This window comes from Muntiacus reevesi, chromosome 1 (assembly GCF_963930625.1).
Source record: "Muntiacus reevesi chromosome 1, mMunRee1.1, whole genome shotgun sequence".
NCBI classification, from domain to species: domain Eukaryota; kingdom Metazoa; phylum Chordata; class Mammalia; order Artiodactyla; family Cervidae; genus Muntiacus; species Muntiacus reevesi.
Genome location: NC_089249.1, coordinates 126,090,074 through 126,107,002, shown reverse-complemented (window position 1 = coordinate 126,107,002; position 16,929 = coordinate 126,090,074). Strand labels below are relative to the sequence as shown.

General features: G+C 35.4%; 1 protein-coding gene across 1 annotated transcript in view; it reads right to left on the bottom strand.

The window, feature by feature from the left end:
• ADGRL4 (adhesion G protein-coupled receptor L4) overlaps window positions 1-16,929 on the bottom strand; it is a 142,738-nt gene that overhangs the window by 43,313 nt on the left and 82,496 nt on the right. Inside the window, exons 4-8 of the mRNA XM_065910402.1 lie at window positions 9,021-9,091; window positions 8,056-8,235; window positions 7,768-7,951; window positions 5,951-6,067; window positions 2,113-2,315 (exon numbers count right to left, since the gene is read on the bottom strand). Coding sequence (XP_065766474.1) covers window positions 2,113-2,315; window positions 5,951-6,067; window positions 7,768-7,951; window positions 8,056-8,235; window positions 9,021-9,091 — 755 coding nt within the window. The remainder of the gene's footprint in view (window positions 1-2,112; window positions 2,316-5,950; window positions 6,068-7,767; window positions 7,952-8,055; window positions 8,236-9,020; window positions 9,092-16,929) is intronic.

Sequence of the window (16,929 nt, the reverse complement as noted above, 5' to 3'; positions counted from 1 at the left end):
GTGCCTTCCACCACCTCGAGAGGGTGCCTGGTGCCTTCGTGAGCGATCCAAGTCCCGTGTCAAGGGCTTTATTGGTCCTCTGCATAAACCAGGGAATATCAGCCTCTCTCTTTTACTTTCTTATCGTCGACTCCATACCACCAGGTTCGGTCCATTAAAGGACCACAAGAAAATAGCTAGTGGGAAACTGCTGCTAGCATAGGGAGCTGAGCTGAATGCTCTGGATGACCTAGATGGGCAGGATGGGGGGTGGGGTGGGAGGGGGTTCAAGAGGGAGGGGAATTTACACATATATAGCTGGTTCACTTTATTATACAGAAGAAACTAAAACAATATTGTAAAGCAATTATACTCCAATTAAAATAGCATAGAAAGACCATGAACCATGTAAAAGAACAACATTTTTTTCCCTAGGATCAAAAGGTCTTTTGCATTTAGTATCTGAAAATATCTAAACTTAATTTCCATTCTTAAAACATTTCACACCTTCTTTTTCCCTCAACAGAATGCCTATCAATGTTTAGGTCTGAGCTACTAGTTATTTGGATTTTCTATACACTTTAATTTCTCTCTAAATTGGACGTCTTTCTTTACAGTGACACATCTGGACTGTATGTAAGTATATACCGTGGTCCCTTGATAGCTACAGGTGATTGATTCCAGGACTCCTGTGCATTCTGAAAACCACAGATGCTCAAGTCACTTCCGTGAAATAGTGTTTGCATCTAATTTATGCACATCTTCTCATATATTTTAAATCATCTCTAGATTACTTATAATACACAATAAATTGTAAATGCTTTGTAAATAATTGATGGCCTGCAGTAAATTCAAGTTTTGCTTTTTGAAACTTTCTTGAATTTTTTCCCCTCATATTTTCCATCTGTGTTTGGTTGAATTCATGGATGTGGAACCTGTGGATATGGAAGGCTGACTATATGTTCTTTGAGTCCCTTGTTTCCCATAAACATGCAAATACAATTTTCAATTTGCATGACAACCTTGCCCAGCTTCAAGGTTCTCTAAATGGAGCTTCTGAGGCACTTTAATCATGTACTAGGACTGAAATTCAATTGAAAGCCCAAGAAACCATCAACAGTATGCAGCAAACAATATGATTTCGTGTTTCCCCGTTCACTTTTAGGTCTGTAAAAAACCTAAATGCTTGAATATTTCTAATCATATTTTTTTTCATTGTATGGTTTTAATTATGTATGGATTTGAAAAAAAATTTAGAATAGCAATAAAAGAGTAAAGTGGTCTCAGATGATTTCTTTAGGGAAAAAAATGAACTTCTCCATGATTTCACTGTAATCAGCACCTAAATCCCTTCAAATATTGTTTTACATGACAATTACTAACCAAACATTTCCCTCATTACAAAAGTAATATTTATCTCTTTGATATATTTTTATAACTTATGCCTTGAAGGTACAGAGACTTCCAAAATGAACAATGTACTTTTAAAACTAAATTGTAGTTTAATTTCAGAGATCAAATACATAAAATTCTTTGGTATTCATTAGAAAGTCTAAAAAGCACTGAAAGTACCAAGCTGTTTTTATTTATTTTTAGATATACAGTTTTTTTAAATAGATATCATTTATTAATATATTTGGCCGTGACAGATCTTCACTGCTGTGTGGGCTTTCTCTGCTTTCAGCAAGCAAGGGCTATTCTTTAGCTGCCTTGTGTGGGCTTCTCTTTGCAGTGGCTTCTCTAGTTGCAGAGCATGGCCTCTAGGATGTGGGCTTCAGTAGCTGGGAACATGTGGGCTCAATAGTTGCAGTTCCTGGGCCCTAGAGCACAGCCTCAATAGTTGAGATGCAAGTGCTTAGTTGCTCTGTGGCATGTGGGATCTTCCCAGACCAAGGATCGAACCCTTGTCTCCTGTTTTGGCAGGCAAATTCTGAGCCACTGGGGAGGACTTCAAAATATTTTATAGAAAAATTAGCTGAAATCACTTTACTCTTTTAATTTGATCTTGAATTTGTAGGTTTAAACTCAAGAATTCACATACAATTAAAGTGATGCAACAACAACAATAACAAAAAACTAATTTCTTTGAAAGTTTCACAATAATAATCAATAGTCACTGGAATTTCAACTTACCTTTATGTGATTTAATGTAAATGTTACTTTTTCAAGTTCATATAATGTGGGTGGGTTTGAGCTAATTGAGAGTGAAATTACTGAAGAGATGACTCTTCCCTCTTCTTCAGCTTTATCATAACTTTGAGGTTCCAATAAGTTGTCAGATGATGAAAACAGAGGACCAATGCTCTTATAATATAAAAATGCAACTGCAACACTGCCTGTCAATCAAATAAAGGTATTCAGAAAAAATTCTTAAAATAAACATAAAAGAGGCAGTTGTACACATTCCCAGATACTGGAATGTGGGTCTTATTATATCTATGCTCACATCATCAAACAATATTAAAACAGGTTCTCTGACTCCTATGACTCTGATCATGGACTGTAGCATTTCCCTGGCACAAATTATAGTTAGAAGAAATTTTGTCCTAGATAAATTATATACAAGTGCTGAGTAAGAAGCAAGGTGTTAAGTACACTTACTTGAAAAATAAAATCTTGACTTACTACTTTGCTGGGCAAGTATACGAATTAGAAAGATACTGGTAAAAAATTACAGTATAACAAAAAAGATTTATAGTGTTAAGAAAGTTTATAACTGAAGAGGTGTAGATGCCACTAGCTCCATGTCACACCCACTGCGATGTTTCCTATTTACACTGATGACATACAGTTATGCAGTCTCAGGGGAGGGAATTTATTGTCTTTCGAGGCAGCCATTTATCCGCACCCTCACACTCCCCAGATGCAGCACATCAGCAGATAACCCAAGACTGTTACCAGATCAGTCCATACTATCTCATGACTATTTTTTCCTTAGCCTGGATGCCGCTAGACCTACTTTAACGGATCTCAAATTGCCTCGGTTTTTGTAGCAGTTCATTATCGCTGATATTAATTGTGTGAACAACTCAACATCAGCATCTATTGTCTTTTAAGATTTCCATTTTCACTTAGGTCATGTAACTTCTCTGCTGTATAGAATAATAGACAGTAAATTGAGGAATTTATATTCAGAATTTATTTATTTAGAATTAGAAGTTCTGGTTTTAGTCATGGCTTATACTTGTCTATTCCTGGGTAAACTTGAACATTCTCATGTAAAACATCATGAGTGAATAGTGATATTCCCCCTGATTATTTACTTGGATAAGATGGAGATCACGTAATGTCATTATATGAGAGAGTTGTCTGTAAAATTTAAGATGCTATATTAAGATGATTATTGCTATACTTATTAACTGGAAACATTATATGCTTGCTTTGATTCTTTGACAACTTAGGAATAACTCTATCATATTCATTTGTTTCCTCAATGTTGTGACACCAGTAAATAATCTGAAAAGCATAAATTAATCACAATCATTAATACAAATGTTGACAATGTCTCAAAAACAAAGGACTGTGATACAAAGCTGGAACTATCCACATCACAATTTATTTAATATATTCATTGGTAAATAGTATTCTTTGGATATCATTATGTGAGCTAGAATTTGCAAAAGTATATCACTATGTTTTGTATCTCAGTCTAGAAAGGTACCAAAGACACCACTAACAGTCTTGCTGACATTCAGATATGTTACATATTTTCTTAAACTGCCAGCTCAGATAAATAATGTTAGTATACCATGTTTGAGCTAGCGAAATTATGATGGCTCTAGGAGATTGGCAACTAACCCAGCATTTGCTATGGACAGACCTGGGTCAGAAGCAGAACCTGGAAACCTCTTAGGTGAACCTGGCCTAGTCCAGTTGAACAAGTTCATGCAAAAGCAACTTCTCAGAGGTTGTAGGAGGGGATGGTTCAAAATCAAATGAAGGAGCATGAAGATAACATGGGTTTAAAACTATGAATCACTCCTATCCTTTCTAAAGGAAACTATTTTTTAATATCAATTTTGGGTAAAAGAAGATGCATACCACATGGAATGGTTCAAAATATCTTTTACATTTTTTTTCCTGAATATAGTTTTAATATTTGTTCATTTTTATCATTTGGAACCTATTTTAATTTCCATAATTTCTCACTAATTCTAGGCCTGATCTGGCTTTTAACTTTCATATCAGTTCTGTATCTATTTTTGTAAACTAGTTCATTCATTAACAACAGACACCAAATTCAGTAATAAAAAATATTAAAAATTCATCTGTGCCTCCTGTATTTTCCTACTAATGACATTATGCAGCTTTTAACTAATGCATGTTGTCATTAACGGATTTTGTCAATAAATGAATAATTGCATGTAGACATCATTGAATGGGTTTGATCAGTTTGTTAACTTGTCCTTCTTTTAAAGATTCAACCTTGAGGAAAACAAATTTTCTTCCACTGCATTCTTGAGTCAGTATTACTGTCCCTTTCAAATGTCAGAGTTTGCATGCATGATTATGAAATATAACAAACCTACCGTACACTCAAACAGGATCTCTTTGAGATATTAATTCTATGACAATTTTATCATCTGTCACTATGATAAGTATTTTCAATGTCTTTATTCTCGTGTTTCTAAATCCTACTCAAATTGTCTTTGAAAATACAACAGTTTAACACATTCTTAGGATTTGCTCCTAAATATTATGTGTGTGCTTGGTTAATTAGAATATGATATAATGGGGTAAGAACCATGGGTTCAATAGCAGTATGGCTTAGTTATTTTTGCTTTTTTTATGGCCATCTGTTCCCTACTTTTAAATAAAAAATGACAAGAAAAAAATTGAGAGGATAATATCAATAGATTAGAAAAACATTTCCCATTAGTGCTGTAAAAATATTTTTTAAAGGATATTTTTTCTGAGAATGAAAGCACAAATTGCTTTTTAACAATAAAGACAATGTATTTTTTTAAATAAAATGATGTCCATAAAGTGACATATGTGTATTATTACATAGATTTTCCATTTTATGTATGATCACCTATACTTGCTTTGAGAAAATATTATATTAATGCTTTCTTTAGGTAATATATTTTGACCTATGTGAGAACAACAATATTTCTATTATCAGCAGGGTTGTCTGAGGACAGACAAATGGTTAAACCAGAAGAGCAGCTGCTAGCTTGTCTGTGGTTAGGTGACAAGGGAAATCTGGTCAGGGCTGATTTCTATGTTAACTCCTTCCCTTCAAGTTTTAGTTCTGTATTATCTGTTAAACGTATACAGAGACAAATCCATTAACTGCTTGTGCTTTAGTTTTATTGTCCATAAAATGATATTAGGTAGATAATTATAAAGTCATCTGCTTTATAAAGTACTATTACATTTAATAGTACTATTACTATTAAATAATATATTTATTATTATAAAGTACTAGCACTCTTATATCACATTTCTTAAGAAACCCTGCCTTTAGTTTAGTTGAAGAGTTACTGTACAAAGACTAAGAAATGAACAGAAGAGAAATTCAAGCTTAAACAAAACTTTCTACCTTTTTTGAAAACTATTTCTATTCGTCTTCCTCACACAATCCCAAATTCAGGCTCACAATGAGGAATATGAAGGATTTCCGAAGAAGAACTGTTAAAAGGATTTTATGAAAATTATAGCATCTACTGCCTGGTGCAAAATGAGGAATAAAATCACAGTTCCTTTGTATATTTCCACTGGGATCCTAACAATATTAGATAATTACAGATTTGGAGTGTCAAGGTCAAGAAGAATATGAGCTAAAATCCTCCCCAGGTATTTTTATCATAATAAAAATCTCAAATACAAATACAGAATTTCTATGTATAAACAGAAAGCATTTTTCTATAGAAAACCACACATGTTATAAGCACATATGATACAAGCAAATGTATGGTATTTATTGCAAAACATTGAAATATTGTTTAAAAGCTTTTCAAAGTCCTACCATTTGAATCATATGCAGTTTTTCTCTTTGGAAATATCTTTATATTATCTCCATCCATATTCATATGGGGATGAATATATTTCATGTGATGTGAATCAAAAAAGAAAGCTTTGAGAGCTGAAACAAAAACATGAAAATAATAAATTCTCTGAAATCAGTTTAATTAATATATTTAGTTAGAATTTGATCCATCATTATTGTATTTCAACTCTTAATTACATCAGGTAGAATGAATATATTCTGAACATGACATCTAGACATTATAATTTGTATTTAAAAATTTGATTCAAGTTTAGTCTTTTTATTACACTACAAAATTCATTGTTTAATTCTATCTCTACTAATAAAATAAAAGAAAATATGTATGCAAAGAAGCTATAAGTCATAATTACTAAAGCAGACAAGCAATTACAATGTATTAGAGGACGATATCTACAACATAATTTATTATATACAGAGTGAGTGAATTAAATTCTTGAGTGATAATTTCCTTACCTGTGCATAGTCACCTTTTTCATGAACGGATATAGAAATTTAAGCTTCTATATATGAGTCACAATGCTTGTTTTCTTAATTTTGAGTAACTGGTGAATCCCGATGACATAATGATTTTTGTTTATCTACTACTGCACAGCAGGATAGTATCCAGAAAATATAATAGAGGTGTATGAGATGATTATTTCAGAAAGTGTACCTTGTTGCCACAGAACAACTTTACAGGCAACCTCAGTTTGATCCAGATTCTTAAAAGTGTCAAGCATGAAAACAGAAAAAGAGACAAAGATGTACAGAACAGAATTTTGGACTCTGTGGGAGAAGGCGAGGGTGGGATGTTTCGAGAGAACAGCATCGAAACATGTATGTTATCTAGGGTGAAACAGATCACCAGCCCAGGCTGGATGCATGAGACAAGTGCTCAGGGCTGGTGCACTGGGAAGACCCAGAGGGATGGGATGGGGAGGGAGGCAGGAGGGGGGATCGGGATGGGGAACACATGTAAATCCATGGCTGATTCATGTCAATGTATGACAAAAACCACTACAATATTGTAAAGTAATTAGCCTCAAACTAATAAAAATAAATGAAAAAAAAAAGTGTCAAGCATGAGCTTTCATAAAGCAGGAAACATTCTAATTTGCTATGTTAATTGCTTTATATTACTGAAAGGCAAAGGATTCCTAATGAGAAATTAAAATATACTACATTCATGACAAAGATATATGCCCAAAGGATTTCAACATTAAAAATAAGAATCAGATTATTGCAGAAATAATGAAAATTATGCTTGTGAAGTGGTGTTAGAAGTCAGGATGGCATTACTTTTAGGGGTTAGGGAGTGGTTGGCAAGGGGGATGAGGAGTCTTCTGAGGTGTTATTATACAGATGTGTTCATTTTGTGAAAATTCATCAACTTATATTCATTTGATACATATATTTGTCTTTATATGTGTCATAATTCAATAAAAATTTAACTTTAAATATATTACATCCAGAAAATCTTTTGTACTATCACCAGTCAAGACAGATCCTGCCAAGTCATGAGATGACAAGGAAGTAAGGTTCTCTGAGCATTTAAATGCTAAACAGTTCAGAAATAGGAAAAGGTGAAAGTTGCAAGTAGGAGACAAATCTCATGCATTCACCCTTTTTATTCAAACTTCATTCATACCCACTTTTGTGATATGCACCGTCATTTACATCTGCATTGATAAACAACTGCCAATTTATCAAACAGCAGTTTTAGATACTTTTCATCTCTTTTGAGAATGGCTTCTTTGGAAAATACTATTGCCTTGAAATTGATCTTGACTTCTTACCTATATCACTTGAATTAGTATCAAACTGAGTGGTCTTTTGAAAGTTCTGAGATATCCTTAAGGTAGCCTGCTCAGCAGCATGTATCAGTTTTGTAAGATGAGTTCTTCTTTGATTTGTAGATAACTTGTCCCAAACTGTAAATGTATCCTTTTGAACGAAATTATTCAGAGTTTTTACAAATTCCTGTTGGAAAAAAGCATACCTTTCAAAAATGTTGGAATCTTACATTAATCACAGATGTAAGAAAAATTTTAAACTTGCATTGAGTTAAAGCTCTACATACTTACAGTCAGAGTTGAATTAGAAAAGGTGTCCTTGTCTGAATCCATGCTGTTCATATAACCCAGTAATGGGGATGATTCAGCTAATACTTCTGTGTATGTAATTATATCCACCGGTGAAAGATCTTTCACAGAATTTCTATAGACTTCTCGGAGCAAAGCCACAGGTTCTTCTATGTGTCTAATCTGAACAAATATGAGTCCAGAAAAAGAAAACCAGCTTAAAGCACTACTGGATGTTTGCGAGAATACAGGCTACAGGTTAAACATATTGTTTTTCTCTGCTACATGTAAACTATCAGACTACAACTAAACCCTAACATGGAGCAATGAAACCTGAAATCATTTACAAAGGATTAGCAAATAGCTGAAGAACATAGAAGTTACTTCAGAAAGGCAATGCACATTTGAATTTATCATTTTAAATTAGCTTTTAAAATTTATAATAAATTATGATTTAATTTGAATTAGGTTTTAGTAAACCAGAAAAATTTTTTACATGATAAAATGGCAATTTGCTTTACTTGATTGCTAATGAGTCAAGCTGAAACTCACTTCTAATCATAGGACAATAATTTCATGGACATCTTACTCTTTGAAATAGTATTTGGTGTACAAAATCTAATTGCATAGAACTATGTCTCCTTAGAATGTGGAAATGGCCTGTGATCAAAATGTGTTTTTACTATTTTATCCATCAAGTTTCTTAACACGTTGAAATAACTTCCAGTGTACAGAATAGTGAAAAAGTAACTTACATTAAATATATGTCTTCTTCAGTATTTTGGGGATTTTCAAATTAATCCTATCTGACACCCAAACGAAATACTTGAATCTCTATATGTAAATATTTTAAACTCTACATGAAGATCAACGGTTTGTTACTCTTAAAAAAATGTACCTTTGGAAAGATTTTAACTGAAACCAGAATGTCAAAACAGAATAAAATTTAATTCAACTCTTTTACTCACTTTTGTTAAAGTTTTATTAATATTTTCAGCAATACAGGCATTATCTAAATGGCAGTCTGGATTCACAATTTCTGTAGAAAAAAATAGTTATGTATTAAGTTTCAAAAAATATTTTCCCTAAGATAATTATACTGATTCCCATGATTTTGTTCACTTTTTTAGACAATAAAAGCACATTCTTAACATTTGAGTTTTATTTGTATTTATTCATGAAAGTTTATTTATTTAAAACATTTTTATTATTAATTTTAAGTTTTACTAATAATAATAATTACTTATTTTTATTCTCTAAAATTCAAACTATTTTACGGAAAATAGAAAATTATAGCTACTGAAAGGAAATAGTGTATATGGGATCAATGGTAAAGAACCCGCCTACCAGTGCAGGAGATGGGGTTTGATCTCTGGGTTGGGAAGATCCCCTGGAGAAAGAAATGGCAACTCACTCCCGTGTTCTTGCCTGGGAAATCCCATGGACAGAAGGAGCCTGGCAGGCTACAGTCCATGGAGTCACAAGAGTTGGACATGACTTAGTGACTTAACAGCAATTACATAAAACATGTGATCTACATGTGCCATTAACTAAAACATCTTCCATTATTTCATTTTATAGAAAAAGGACTATTGGCACGTTTCTTGGAAGGTGTAGCTCTTTGACACTTCACAACTATGCAGTAATATTTTATATAGTGCTTCAAGACTTTGTTTCTGATGTGGACCATGTTTAAAGTCTTTATTGAATTTGTTCCTGGTGGCTCAGCTGGTAAAGAATCCACCTGCAGTGAGGGAGACCTGGGTTTGGTCCCTGGGTTGGGAAGATCCCCTGGAGAAGTGAAAGGCTACCCACTCCAGTATTCTGGCCTGGAGAATTCCATGGACTATATATAGTCCACGGGATTGCAAAGAGTTGGACATGACTGAGTGACTTTCACTTTTTTGGCCGTGAGGCATGTGGATCTTAGTTTCTCAACCAGGGATTAAACTTGCACCCCCCTGTATTGGAAGGTGAAGTCTTAACCACTGGACCACCAGAGAAGTCCCCATAGTGCTTTGATAATATATAACATTAAACAGTATGTTTATTTTGGCAATAAATGCTATCAATAGGTGTAAACTGTGATTTCCTGTGGATGTCTGATAACCTTCCCTGCAGGAACAGTTATAGCTACCATTCATTTTTTTACATACTGCATGATCACCACAGGCAAATGATTCACTGCCCTCATCAATATCTGGAAATATTTGAAAAATTAAGATTTTAACCTAGTGCTCATATAGTTGTTACCTTGTTGATAATAGTATTACATACTGTTAGTAATTTCATATCAAATTATATAAGAAAGCAAGAAAAACTCCATGATCTGGAAAAGGACAGGGCAAACTTAGCTGCATGTATTTTCAACTTTCTTTTGGTCAATCCATTTTGACAGTATATTGAAAACGTTTTTCATAGACCAACACTTGAATTGCTTTTTGAACAGCAGGATTCATCAGCAAAATTAATAAGTCATAATTTCCATCATTGATGATGCAATGTTTATTCCTAATTAAATAAAAACCTAATTTCAAAAACACATTAGAATTCTTTGTTTTCCAGTATTAAATTAAACTGATTGTAACAACTCAGTTTAGAATAATCTGGAGAGCAAAAAAAAAGAGCAGCCCATTTTCTTTCCAAAGCCTCATTTTTCCATATGTGCATGCTAAGTCACTTCACTTGTGTCCAACTCTTTCCAACCTTAAGGACTATAGCCCTCCAGGCTCCTCAGTCCATGGGATTCTTCAGGCAAGAACACTGGAGTGGGTTGCCATTTCATACTCCAGGAGATCTTCCCAACCCAGGGATTAAACCCATATCTCCTATGCCTCCTGCATTGGCAAGGAGACTTCTTTACCACTAGCATGATCTGGGAAGCCCCTCATTTTTCTGTATAAGTTAATTGAAAAAATTAAGATGTAGCAGAATGTGTGATTCAGTGCCCTTAAAATTTTATCAATCCTTATAACTTCTGTTCAGGGTATATTTTGATATCATTCTTAATACACAGTCATCATAGATAAAGTAACAGATTATACAGAATTAAGTCTTAGATTTTCAGTAGCTATATATCAAAGCTACAATAAAAGTGGTAGGTTATAAACTCACATAATTTATATTCTTAATTTAAAATTTTACATACTATAGTGAAGAGTGAAATATATCTTAAAATTATAAATATAGTATAAATACTCTGCCAGTAGGCAAAGTTCCAATATGGAATGATTCCAAGGGACTAAAGAGTCCAGATAATTACCTTAAACTAATGCAAAAATTTCTGTGCTCCTAAGTCTAGCTCTGACATCTTAGAGCCACTCTATGTTAGAGAGTAAGTCTGTAATTCTGAATATATAATTTGATTTTTAAAAAACTAATAGAGTGGCACAATACTGTTTGCCTTTTCATAAAGGGAGAGTGATCAAAATCCAATTAAAATGTCATCTCACTAGATATGTAAAATGTAGCTGATTCCAATTTTTCATTTTAAAAATGCAAAAATGGTACAAACTCCACTCCCCGCGCCCCCCCCCCCCCCCAATAAACCTCATACCACCAGGCAGTAAGTCTCACCTGTTCTTAAAGAAATTTCCATTTGCTAAAAAGGTGATGGTACTGGATTTAAGAAGATGACTAGCAGGCCTGGAAAAGCAGTAGAAAACGCCTCGTTCTTCTGCCAAGGCTATATAGTCACGGTCTGTTGGTGTGTGCTCATTCACTCAGTCATGTCTGACTTTTGGCAGTCACGTGAACTGCAACCCACCAAGCTCCTCTGTCCGTGGAATATTCCAGACAAGAATACTGGAGTGGGTTGCCATTCCCTCCTCCAGGGGATCTTCCAGACCCAGGGACTGAACCCACATCTCCTGCATCTCCTGCTTTGGCAGGCAGATTCTTTACCATTGGGCCACCTGGAAAGTCCCCAGTCATGATCTGTACTACCCAGATATCCAAGTCCTCTGCTTTTAAAGGAGTAAATGCTGCCCTAGCACCTTCACTCTCTTCCTGAATTTCTATACACATGTAATCATAAACTGTCACTTCACACACACACACACAGGACAGAAATAAAGGAAGGGGTGACAGCTGTCGGTTCTTGAGATCTGGAGAATCATGAGGGAAAACTTCCCAGTTTGGTTGAAGTAAAGATGCTAGTGGACAGCAGACTAGAATTAATATTCTTCATGAAATCAAGAAGTGAGAAAAAATAAAAGAAAGCAAAATACTAGTCTTTTTTGGAGCAGTGTTGAATAAATCATTTGTGTAGCACCCAAATGAGGATAATACCCCAATGAAGGTGTGAAGAGATCCATGAAGTATCATAAATAGAACAATTTATTTCATGGGAAAGAAAGTTATGTTCTCTGAATACCCTTATTTCACATTTTCAGATGCCTTCTACGGTTAATTGGAAATGAAATGCTGATTTCTCTCAATTTCAAAATCATTTAAAAAGGTGCAACTTTTCTAGGGAATGGTATCCCAAATCCAATCTTTGAACAACATAGTGATTTTGACTTTGCAAACACCATTTTCATCCTCCCTCATGCCTTTGGACATATGTATACAGTCTTGGGGTTCCCTGGTGGCTCAGATATTGTTGATCTTGACGATTTCAACTTTCCCCCATGTATTCTACACACCCTGTGGTCTTTATTTTGGGTTCTCTGCTAGGGTTTCAGCTCTCTCAGCACCCACTCAGCTGTTTGCTATCCCAGCATGTCAGCCTTGGACCAACTAAGGTATTTCAACTTCTGAATTCACCAAGTGACAGAATGTTAATCTTAAAAATAATGAGGTCATACTCTTGGAGATGAATATTTGAAATTTGGATTATGCAAATTTTGTATTCTGACTCCAAATATTCTAGAAGAATATTCATCACCCTACCAAAGATTTGTTTTTCAAACCTTCGTTACCCCATCAAAGACATGTTTTCTGAATTATTTATACTTTCCTTGTTTACATTATTGTTCCCCTAGCTGCTTACTAAAATGTAGACATTGTTTGCTATCCTTCTCACTCTGGCCCTCAGTAGTAGAACCTACTGAGTTTAACATAGTGATGGAGTATGTGACCACCACAACTGGCTGTGTTCCAGGATAGTCAAGGAGCTTTCACTATCCTTAGCATTTCACTCTATACCTCCTTGCTACCTAGTAGTATGAAAAGATTCATAAAATACTGAAAGAGTATCCCATACTCTGACTTAGCCAAAGTAAATGTGACTGCCATTTTACATCACGGTCCACACTAATATCTCTTGCAATTTCTTGCAGGACCCAGGATCTAATAAAATCAGTATGTATCCTCCTTCCTACAGGTAAAGGTCCTGTGGAAGACCTTAATTCAAATCCTCACTCTTATATTCATTAGCTCTATGACCCTGGGTGGTACCATAAAATACCCTTAACTCAAAAGGATTCTTTTTTATAACAAATGAGGAAATGCACGTAAAGGTGTTTGGAGGGGTGCCTAAGGTACAGTAGGTGCCTGATACTGTAACTGAGAATCAGGTCCAATGATTCTATTCAGATTGTGTGTTTTCTTAATAGCATAAGCCCTGTGACTATGTAGGTTTAGAGAAAACACACTGATAATGAGTGTCTTGTTAAACTGCTATGTTTTGGTACTCCCTAGAGCTATAAAAGAGAAAAAGCACCCTTTCCCCCATTTTAATGAAAGATAAATTGCTGCTATATAATTATTTCAACTAGGCTAGAACTGACAAGCTGTATTTAATAAGTGATCCACTTTTTCCATTACCAAGCTAACACTCAGCTTAACACCAATAACTTGATTTCACTAAATATAAGTATGTCATAACATGCACATCCCTGTTCTGCAGATCAAAAAATTCATTTGCTTCTTCATTAATACAATTATGCTTGTTTTTCATGTCTACAATGAGCCAAACCGCAGAACTTTATCATAATCTTCTTTCAAAACATGATTATATGATTGCTTTAATTTTCATAATTTTCATCAATACCTGAATTTTCTAATGTTGTGTAACTCACAGACTGCAAAAAAATAAAAAAGATAAAATGTTCAATTACTGGAAGTAATTTCAAAGATAAAATTGAATTTTAATATTATTCAAAGCCAGAAAAAAAATCAGAGTACCTAAGACTACAGGACATAAAAAAATGACAAGTAGTAAACGCTGCTCTTACGAACACAGAAAACGTGAAGTCCTTGGGTTCTACTCATTTGGTTCGGAAAGTCATACTGCTGAATGCCTCAGTTTTCCCACTAGTGAACAATATGTCTTGGGAACTGGGCATCAGAAGTTCTATTTTACTGTGATTCCAAGGAGAAGAAAAATAGGAATGATGCTCAATCTCACTCAAAGTCTTCTCCAATAAGATTATTTCACCTGTTTAAAAATAGTATTTCAAAAGAATAAAGAATTTTGCTTGGATAATTTCTTGTCCTGTACTGGAGGTTTTCCTTATATATTTATAGATGTTTTTAATGACTATAATTGGGCTTCCCAGGTGGCCTTAGTGGTAAAGAACTCACCTACCAATGCAGGAGATGCAATCCCTGGGTTGGGAAGATCCCCTGGAGGTGGGCATAGCAACCCACTCCAGTATTCTTGACTGGAGAATCCACATGGACAGAGAAGCCTGGTGGGCTAAGAGTTGGACACAACTGAAGAGACTTAGCATGCATGTAATCACTGTAATTACCAGATATGTCAAATTCAGGCATCAGCTAAACTTTCAAATCATAAGCAATCCACTACAAGGTAAAACACTAAGGTAAAAAGAAAATAATTATGCTTCTCTGTTCAAATTCTCTGAAAATTATCATAGTTAACAATGAAATTAATACAGGACTGGGAAAAAAAAGGAACAGTTACTCTGCTTCTGAGAAAACCTTAATCTTTGAGGAAAACAAAATTGGTGAGAATAACAATTTTCCAGAGAAAGACTTTCATTGAATGATCCATCAGACAAAACAGGTGGAAACTGGAGGACTCAATACGGGATGGTATGCATGGTAAGTTGCTTCAACTGTGTCTGACTCTGTGACCCTATGAACTGTAGCACACAGGATATTGGATATTGGATTTTATTTTAAGTTATTGTGTTTAATGAGATCTTAAAAGAGCTAAAAGGAGAGTTAGCAAGATGTAGGGCTCTTCCACAGTATCTCAATAATAACAATATTAGGAGGAAGTCTTAAATTACAAATGTATTCAGTTCAGTCGCTCAGTCGTGTCCAACTCTTTCCAACCCCATGGACTGCAACATGCAGGATTCCCTGTCCATCACCAACTCTCAGAGTTTACTGAAACTCATGTCCATTGAGTTGGTGATGCCACTCAACCTCTCATTGTCTGTTGTCCCCTTCTCCTCCTGCCTTCAATCTTTCCCGCATTAGGGTCTTTTCCAATGCGTCAGTTTTTCTCATCAGGGGGCCAAAATATTGGACTTTCAGCTTCAGCATCAGTCCTTCCAATGAATATTCAAGACTGATTTCCTTAAGGATGGACTGGTTGGATCTCCTTGCAGTCCAAGGGACTCTGAAGAATCTTTTCCAACACCACACAGTTCAAAAACATCAATTCTTTAGTGCTCGGTTCAGTTCAGTTCAGTCACTCAGTCATGTCCAACTCTTCACAACCCCATGAACCACAGTACGCCAGGCCTCCCTGTCCATCACCAACTCCCGGAGTCCATCCAAACCCATGTCCATTGAGTCGGTGATGCCATCCAACCATCTCACCCTCTGTCATCCCCTTCTCCTTCTGCCCGCAGTCTTTCCCAGCATCAGGGTCTTTTCAAATCTGTCAGCTCTTCGCATCAGGTGACCAAAGTATTGGGGTTTCAGCTTCAACACCAGTCCTTCCAATGGTGAGGGACACCTAGGACTGATCTCCTTTAGGATGGACTGGTTGGATCTCATTGCAGTCCTAGGGACTCTCAAGAGTCTTCTCCAACGCCACAGTTCAAAAGCATCAATTCTTAGGCATTCAGCTTTCCTTATTGTCCAACTCTCACATTCATACATAACCACTGGAAAAATCATAGCCTTGACTAGACAGACCTTTGTTGACAAAGTAATGTCTCTGCTTTATAATATGCTGCATAGGTTGGTCATAACTTTCCTTCCAAGGAGTAAGCATCTTTTAATTTAATGGATGCAATCACCATCTGCAGTGAGTTTGGAGCCCAACAAAATAAAGTCAGCCACTGTTTCCACATCTATTTGCCATGAAGTCATGGGACCAGATGCTATGATCATAGTTTTCTAAATGTTGAGCTTTAAGCCAACTTTTTCACTCTCCTATTTCACTTTCATCAAGAGGCTCTTTAGTTCTTCTTCACTTTCTGCCATAAAGGTGGTGTCATCTGCATATCTGAGGTTACTGATATTTCTCCCAGCAATCTTGTTCCCAGCTTGTGCTTCCTCCAGCCCAGCGTTTCTCATCTTGTATTCTGCATATAAGTTAAATAAGCAGGGTGACAATATACAGCCTTGACATACTCCTTTTCCTATTTGGAACCAGTCTGTTGCTCCATGTCCAGTTCTAGCTGTTCAGTTCTAACTGCTTCCTGACCTGCATACAGGTTGCATAAGAGGCGGGTCAGGTGGTCTGGTATTCCCATCTCTCAAATTTTCCACAGTTTATTTTGATCCACACAGTCAAAGCATTGGCATAGTCAATAAAGTAGAAATAGACGCTTTTCTGGAACTCTCTTGCTTTTTCGATGATCCAGCAGATGTTGGCAATTTGATATCTGGTTCCTCTGCCTTTTCTAAAACCAGCTTGAACATCTGGAAGTTCACAGTTCATGTACTGCTGAAGCCTGCCTAAGAGATTTTTAAGCATTACTTTACTTAAATGCAATTGTGAGATAA